Raw genomic sequence first — 9,159 nt, forward strand, 5'->3', positions numbered from 1 at the left:
CTGGAATTACCTGTATGTTTACCGGTAATAAACTTGCACTGTTTTATGTATATGTTTGATTACATACAGCCTTGTGACAGTTTTCCTGCATGTCATAAGCATTTGTATATAAATTAAAATGTTAAAATCAAATCTGATATTGTTTTACCTTTTATTTGGTGTGTGGAAGGTGTGCGGAAGAGGGGGTAGTCTTATACGGCGAGTATATAACAAACTCTGTATTTTGAGTGGAAATGTTAGGGGTCGTCTTATACGCCCAGTCGTCTTATACGCCGGCAAATACGGTAATTGAATTGAAAAGTGTCTGTATGGGCCAGACCACGACCTCTGCAATGGGCTAGAGGTCTGGTGGGGAGCCAGACCCAAAGTGGGGGGCCAATAGGCTAGAGGCCCAGTGCATGGATTCATGCACTGGTGGGGTCCCTTGGCCTGGCCTGCGGGTATTGGGCTGAAATTGGCTATCCAACATCCCCCGAGGGGTCCCAGATTGTGAAAGGGCAGTTCTTGGGTGACGCACCCCAGAATCAGACTCTCTCCTCTCTGGTTCTGGGTGTATCACCTGAGAACTGCAGCTGCCAAGTCACCACAGCTCGGCAGCTCCTGCGTTGAGCGTCTGCCCCCTGGTGGTCAGTGCGCGTCATAGCTACCGGTCAGATGGTTGGATGTTTGGCTGGTTGCTTAGGCTTTTATATATATAGATAATTGCAATAGAATAACAATTAGAAATTATAAATCTAATACTCCCTCAAATATACTAGTATAACTACTTCAAGAATAATATAATGTGGGTGGGGATGGGGCTATAAGGAACCAATGGGGGGAAAACAGGGACATATGAAATACTTTAAACAATAAAGATTAAAAGAAATTTATAAAAATTAAAAGAAAATAATATAATGGCCCTGGCCGGTATGGCTCATCTCCAAGTTGTGGGTTCAATCCCAGGTTGGGGTGTGTCCGGGAGGGAACTGATCAATGTTTCTCTTTCACATCGATGTTTATCTCTCTCCCATTCTCTCTCTCTAAAGTCAATAAAAACATTTAAATAAAGAATAATATAATGTAATGAGTATAATATAATGGCTACTCCAGATATATATATTATTTAACTATAACTTATTATGTTTGAAATCAAGAAATAAATTTGTTAATTCTGAAATAAAAGTCTGTATATTTAATGTTCTTCCTAAATTAAAGGTATCAACTAATATATTAGGTATTATGTAATGCAAAAATAAAATCTTGTGTAAGGATCATATATTTCCTTTTATATAATTAAGCTATTTTAGCATACTATGTACTTCTTGATTCAATTAAATTGCATCTTAAAGCAGTTATTTGTATAATTCCCACCTGCCTGAGGCACAGACTTCAATAGTTAAGACTATGGCATTTTTCAGACAACAAATGAGTTTATCGAAAGTTTTTCAGTTGGAATTTAGACTTTTCATAAAAGCTATGACAGGTATTATCAATATGACCCATATTGTTTATCAATTACAGAATTTCTTTAAAAGCTATTTTTTTATTTTAAATTTTGTTCTAGTGTATTAACATTGTATAGTTGTTATTTCCATTGGGAGAGGGAACTTAATTGTTTACTCTTTTAGGCTATGAAAGACTTTGGGTTAATAGTGTATAGGTAATCTTTTATTCCCTTAGAATTTATGCTTTATAGTGAAATTATAAAGCATTAGTAATTGAAAGCATTTTCAATGTATGCAATCTCCTAGATAGACAGATAAAAAATATGATAATACTTTTCATGAAATTCAACTTTCTAATAATAAGGTAAATAAATAATTTTCTGCCTATAAATTAAAAGGTTAGCTTCTGTAAAATAAAATATTTACCATATAATATCCCAATGTATATGGTTTATGAGTTTATTTGGAAATATGTTTATAGGTTAAAACTTTAGAATTTTTAATATTTGTTATAATTTTATAGGCACTTTTGCTTTATCAAATTATTTTTTTCTTTAAAGTAGAACATTGGTTCTAGTTGATATTTTCAGTGGAGTACTGCAGATTATTTTCATATTTAATCCTTAGGCTAAAGTATATACTCCATATAATGAGTTTTATGTTACCTTTGTTTTACTGATAAATGAAGTAGTTATAAACTTTCTATATAGCTATGCTGAGGTCTTGATTTCAGAAAGCAACATATGAAATGTAGTCACTAAAGTCTGGCTATGGACTCTCTAAGGTACTCCTAAAAGTTCTAATATTTTTCATTTTAAACTTCTTGGCAAAGCTATTCTCATATCATTAAACTTGCAAAAGAACTGTCTTGCCCCTTAAAAAAGAATCTCTGCCTCACCTATATTTGCCAGAACTCTTTTCTCTCTCTTGGATATTCCCACTTTGATATTTGGCCTCCATTTAATTGACACAGAGCATAAAACCAATTACTAGACAGATAAAAAATCTTATTCTCCCTATAAAGTGATTTCCATAAAAAGCAACTCAAATGAATTAGAAACAAGAAATAGGCCTTGCAAAATCGACTTTAAAATCACTGCTTGGTTTCCGTTGAGGCCCTGCGCATAAAAATGAACATTTACTCTTAAGAACAGTTTACAAACAGTTTACAATCATTTCTCAGACTTCACCTTTTAAGCATTTCTTCTTGTTAACGATCACTTTTGTGTTGTGTGCATTCATTTCAATCACAGACATCTCATATCAGAAGTTCAACTATGATTCTTCAGCCACCCAAATGTTAATATTTATATTCTTGTTTTTTTTTACTCTGCCATATCTAAATTCTCTGATGAGAAATTGAAATCAAAGGATGATCAGGCTAAGTATAGAATGTGAAGGATATAGAATAAAGGTGAAGACTAAAGTCATAATTAACACTGTAAGGAGAAACATGTTTATATTTCTTTTGACATAGGCATATTTTGAGTATTAATTAAAATGTATTATGCACAAAATTTAGATGATGCAACCTAAAAATATTTAAATCTATTGGAAATGTGAATTAAATCACGACTCAAGCACATTAATTTAATTGAGCACATGCTCTTTTCTCCTTGAATATTTCAAGATTGCTGATACTGAAGAAGTTTCTCTTAAGGATATTGAATAGAGAAACTTGAATATTCAGTTTATTGATGACAAGTTAGAAAAATTCACAGTAAAGAAAAAAAGTTATTTCTAAAGGGCAACAGACCTTTAACTATTTAAAAATGTGTTTAAACTGTATACATATATAAGCTATATTTATTCAAATGATACACTATTTATTGATGAATTACAATATGTGAGGCACTACGCTAGGATGTAATTTAGCGAATTTTTCCCATTTTGATTTATCTTATTTTGCTCTGTGATGCTTGCAGGTTGATCTACATTTTATGAAAAAGATCCCTCCAGGGGCTGAGGCCTCAAACATCCTCGTTGGGGAGCTGGAGTTTCTGGATCGAACTGTGGTTGCTTTTGTCAGGCTGTCTCCAGCTGTATTGCTTCAAGGACTGGCTGAAGTCCCGATCCCAAGCAGGTAAAAAGTGTAACAGCATCTTTTGCATTTTTCTGAAACCATTTTTTTTGTGGGGTAAAAAACGAAGAGTAAATATAAATTACTCTGAGAGTTTTTTTCTAGAAACGAATCCAAAAAACTTGTTTCTTCTTGCTTGTGGAGAAGGGGGAAAAGTCCTTTAAAAATTATTCTGTTTTTGCCCTAGCCTAGCTGGTTTGGCTCCATGGGTAGAGCATTGGCCTGCAGTCTGAAGAGTCCCAGGTCAATTCCAGTCAAGGCCACATGCCCAGGTTGCAGGCTCGATTCCCAGTAGGGGGTGTGCAGGAGACAGCCAATCAATGATTGTCTCTCATCATTGATGTTTCTCTCTCTCCCCCTCTCCCTTTCTCTCTGAAATAAATAAAAAAATATTTTCAAAAATTATTCTGTTCTTTCCTCCTTCCTCTCAAACTTCTATGTTTTCTTTTAGGCATGTTCTTCTTCTCTAAATACCCTGATCTATACCACTATATAAATCCTTTCTTGGGCTATCGAGGATCCTGTATATGAGTATGGTCAAACTAAAAAAAAAAATCAGTTTTCAAGCTTGGTTAATGCTTGAATAAGTAGGCCTTTAAAAAGTACATGTAAGTGGCACAATTAGGATAGCCCCTGCTACATTTAATGTACTGTATGTTTTAATCTTAGGCACAGTGTACTTCCCGTACATAGAGCCCGAGGAATCATTGGTAGAAGCATCAATGGTGCTGTGGTTGAATCCAAGTCAAAAGCACAAATTTAATATGATTATATGAACTTGTTTCTCTTTGAACCATGCATAAAACTAACAATTTAGGGGTAGTATAAACTGAATGATACTTGTTTATAATATACCTATATTTTATGGATATAAGACTATCCATAGGCAAAAATATGCAGAAAAAAATAGTTGACTTTAGCACATTAGGTTCCTAGCAATTCACCCAGGGACTTTGTTTTCTTCCCTTTTCCTCCATCAAATGTAATTTCCATATAAAGACAACCTTGCACTCTGATCCTATTTTCATATCTCTCTGCGGCCCCATCCTTCAAATGACTGGGGCTGATCATGTCATGCTCTGTTTCAGATGCTGTAGTATGCCTTCTCTTCCAAGCATTGAATGCCTCGGCCAGGTTAGATGACAGATGCTATGGCATCTGGGTTTGTAGAACATTTCCTCTATGAACCGTTGGCCTTTACGTTAGGTTACATCACTCTGTGTTTTGATTATGGCTAAGACATCCCCAAATATGGAACAGTTTAGTTAGGAGAGACCTCATTTTGGAAGAGCTCAAGTAGCTGGAATGGGATTCAGTGTTTGAGTACCTGTGCCTGAATCTGGTTTAAGGAAGGAACCTGGTTACCATTCAGGTTGTGGAAAGAAGTTCATCCTTTTGGAGGGCTGTTGAGACTTTTGTACATACCTACTATTATTTAAAAAGGAGGACGATGAACTGAGGCTATTAAAGTGCTATATGACTATATAATTAAGGCCAATTTTTCTACACAGCTGTTCTGTAACCCATTCAGAATTTCTGGTAATTTGGGATTTACATTTAAGATGTCAAACTTACTAAATGCAGAAGCATTATTTCAGTAGTTTAACATTCTTTATTAGTCTTCCAAGCCATGCATTCTTGTTCCACCATTTAAGATAGTGTCTGATGAACTCTGAGTAAATGATGGCTGTTTATGACCATGAGAGTTCTTGTCTTTCAAATGAAAGAAAAGAAAAATTCCCAGGAGTAAAGACATAATGGGGTTATGTACCCTCACTTTGAAAACTATCAAGATTTAGGTGACCTCATTTCATACTGACATAGCAAAATATGTGTAGAGAACAATGGAGGAAAAATTAGGGGCATGGTAGAGCCACTATAAAGGGAGAGGTTACAAAACTTGACTAGCTAGGAAAGGTGAAAAGTAGAAGAGTAGTTAGACAAATAGAATAAAGAAAGCCATCGAGGGTCCTAATTATCCTTTCTTAAGACACCATGACTATACCAGCATCACAGTAAAAATGTCAGAAAATAATCTTTGATGTGGAAACCTGAAAAATAGCAACATGTACACAGGTTAGGAAATTTCTTAAAAGCATTGTAGTTGATAAAGCTTCTGCTACCACATTAAACTATTCCTGTTTTAAATGTATATTAGACATTTCTGTGTGGTAGATATTGACTTGGACTCTGTTTCAACTGAAACAAAAACTTAATGTCAGACCATATAGGACTGTGTAACATATGCCTCATGTAAAAACATGTACAATTGCTAATGTTTATAAGTAAATGAAGGGTAGAATTATAGTACCCATTTTCGTATACTTTACAAAGCCATTGGACCTTCATATTGAAGAGCATAAGTCATTTAACAAATGAATACTGTAGAGTAATATTGCAGAATATAGGGCATTTAAAAATTTTCATAATTTCCCTGCAGCACTGATCTTTTCCCTATAGCATTGACCATCCTGCGAAGTTAGAGCATGTATTGATTTCTTTAAAAAACTCCAGTTGTGATCATGAGTTTGCCTATTTATATGGAATATCACAGTTCAACTGGTATTTTTATTCCTCCAGCATTGAAATTAATATCTTTAATGCCCAACTTTTTCTGCCTAACTGGTCTTTGATAGCTTTTTTTTCTATTTGATGCACATTTTACATGTACCTATTGTTTTTTGACCATATGTTCTTTATTTGTTTATACAACTATATTACCTTTCCCCCTTCTATCTAGTTCTACAATTTGCTCATTAGTGAATTTTTTTTACAATTCAGAATTTTTAAAAATATATTTTTATTGATTTCAGAGAGGATAGGAGAGAAAGAGAAAGAGATAAAAACATCAATGATAGGAGAGAATCATTGATCAGCTGTCTCCTGCACTCCCCACACTGGGGATTAAGCCTGCAACCTGGGCCTGTGCCCTGACTGGGTATCAGACCATGACCTCCTGGTTCATAGGTCAATGCTCAACCACTGAGCCACGCCTGCTGGGCCAATTCATAATGTTTTAATCAGATTTTCCTTTCGTTACCTTAAGATTTATAGAATCCTCAAAATTCTCACTAACAACTGTGTAGGCTCTACCAGTATCGAAATGGGGGAAACACTGAAATAAAAATAACCACAGATCCCCAATGCTTAAGAATCTTAAGCATAAGAGACAAGCATTATAAAATGTTTCCACATAATAATGAACTGTGAAAAAATACAGAGTATTTTACATGGAAATCCCTATATTCAGTAATTCCTTTGAGATGAGTGATTTTGTACTACTAAAATAACTTTTATATTTCTACTATAAAACATTTGTTTTATTTTCTTCTTAATTACAGATTTTTGTTCATTCTGCTGGGACCCCTGGGAAAGGGTCAACAGTACCATGAGATTGGCAGATCAATAGCAACCCTAATGACAGATGAGGTATTTATTCAAGTTCATTGGGAACATTTTTGGCCACTGCTAGTAACTTTTGGGGTTCCTGTATCATGAGAATTTACTGTGACTTAGATTTCTCTGTATTGACTCCCCCTTCTTCTGTTTTCACTGTAAAATTCCCTTTGGAGAAGTTCTCTTAAAAGGAGTAGTAAGTTCACACACATAAATATAATGCTTTAAAACTTCATATTCTAAAAATAATTTGTTATTTAGTGACATTTAGAATATATTATTAATATTCCCCTTACATTATATGTGTTTTCAGAGCAAGCAGCATTATTACTATCATTGCAAATCTTGCTTTGGGCAAAGTGATTTTTTAAAAAAATGTTAACAACTTAATTGAGATAAAAGTCACATGGTTCACAATTCACCCATTTGAAGAGTACACTTCTTTGGCTGTTAGTATGTTCAGAGTTGCATGAAACATAGGGAGTAGGCAAAATAATTTTAAGGTCTCAAGAAAAACCAGTGACAGTTTATCTGAATAGTATACATGACAATAAAAACCATGCAACATCTATAAACTTTCTTTACAATGGCCTGTATATAGTTTTTCTTAATCTGGGAGTGTTTGAACCATTAGAACTATAGATGGATTTCAAGGGGCCTGTGATCCCTCTGATACAACACATACATTTTTCTGTGTAAAAAATTTGTATCTAGATTTTTTTGGACTGGAAAAAGCTTTCATCAGCTCCACAAAGAAGTGTATATCTAAAAAATGTAAGATCATAAAAACAAGAACACAAGATGAAACATTGTTTTACTGGGTTCTTGTATCCCCTAACACTTTATGGAAATCTATTTTTATTATTTTATTGTTCTTCTTATTAAAAAAGAACAGATGCGAAAGATCACTGAAGGGGTATAAATTCAAAATTCAGTAGTAAATAACAAATGGGACTATAAAAAATTAGAATCTTGTCTAAATAATTTAATGATATATTTACTGAATTTATGGCTTTGGATACTTTAAAAAAGAGCAAATTAACATTGGCTATAACTTTTACTAGCCTTACAAAATCTGACGATTTAAACTTGTATTTGGGGTTTGATAGAAATTATTCTATTACATCTGTTCTAATTATGTTTTATATCAATTGTTGTGTTGTTTTTTTATTAAAATCAGGTTCAGAAAAAAAAAGAACAACTTATTCAGTATATTAGTTTCTATGGCTGCCATAAAAAATTACACAAACTAGGTGATTAAAATAAGAGTAATGTATTTTCTCATATATTCTGGGGCCAGAAGTCTAAAGTCAAGGTATCAGCAGGGCCACCTGAAGGCTTTAAAGGAGATCTTTCCATATCTTTCTTGCTTCTGGTAGCTCATGGTATTTCATGGCTTGTGGCAGTGAAATTCTAGTCTTTGCCTCCATCTTCACATGGCCTTCTCTCTGTGTGTCATCTACTATTCTGTCTCTTATAAAGACACTCATTGGATTTAGAGCCAGTCTAATCCAGGATGACCTTATGTTGAGATTCTTACCTTAATTACATCTGCAAAGACCCTTATTTCAAACTAGAGGCCTGGTGCATGAAATTTTTGCACAGGTGTGGTCCCTAGGCCTGGCCAGTGATTGAAGCACAAGTGTCTGGCGGGGGCGCAGGGCAGGTCTCAGCTGACCTCTGGGCCCTGGGCAGCACCTTGACCCCCGGACCCCCATGCACCACCCTCTACCTGAGTCATTGGGCTCCCATAGCGGCCCCACTCCCCACCGCTGCTGCTGGTCGCCATCTGTGGGGCAATTGCTGGGGCGATGGGGCCCCACTTGCACCCGCCTTGGCCTGATGCTGCCCACTCACCTGCTCCACCATTCCACCATGGTCCCACTCTCATTGGGGCTCATCGGGGCAGCAGCGCCTCCACTGCTGTCTGCTGCTGACACCCTCCATGTTCCATGCTGCCCCCCTGGTGGTCAGCACACGTCATAGTGAGTGGTCGAGCTCCCAGTCAAACTCTAGATTGAGGGGACAATTTTCATATTAAGCTTTTATTATATAGGATGCAAACTATAGCAATAGTTTCAAGAATATTAATATTAAACAATGCTGATGGTAATAACCATAATTGCAAAATAAGTCATAAAATTCTTGTTTTAAAATTACATTGTATTAATAAAAAATTTGGGTGCTATGATTTCTTTGCCCAATTTGATGACTCATTTCAGAAATTGAGAGGAGAATTAAGATGACAGAAACTAT

At 35.3% G+C, this 9,159-nt stretch overlaps 1 protein-coding gene across 11 annotated transcripts in view; it reads left to right on the top strand.

The window, feature by feature from the left end:
- SLC4A10 (solute carrier family 4, sodium bicarbonate transporter, member 10) overlaps positions 1–9,159 on the top strand; it is a 235,597-nt gene that overhangs the window by 139,909 nt on the left and 86,529 nt on the right. For all 11 annotated transcript variants that reach the window (XM_006766483.2, XM_006766486.2, XM_006766489.2 and 8 more), the window contains 2 exons: positions 3,353–3,510; positions 6,849–6,936. In XM_006766483.2, coding sequence (XP_006766546.1) covers positions 3,353–3,510; positions 6,849–6,936 — 246 coding nt within the window. The remainder of the gene's footprint in view (positions 1–3,352; positions 3,511–6,848; positions 6,937–9,159) is intronic.

Source organism: Myotis davidii, unplaced genomic scaffold (assembly GCF_000327345.1).
Source record: "Myotis davidii unplaced genomic scaffold, ASM32734v1 scaffold59, whole genome shotgun sequence".
In the NCBI taxonomy this organism is placed as follows: domain Eukaryota; kingdom Metazoa; phylum Chordata; class Mammalia; order Chiroptera; family Vespertilionidae; genus Myotis; species Myotis davidii.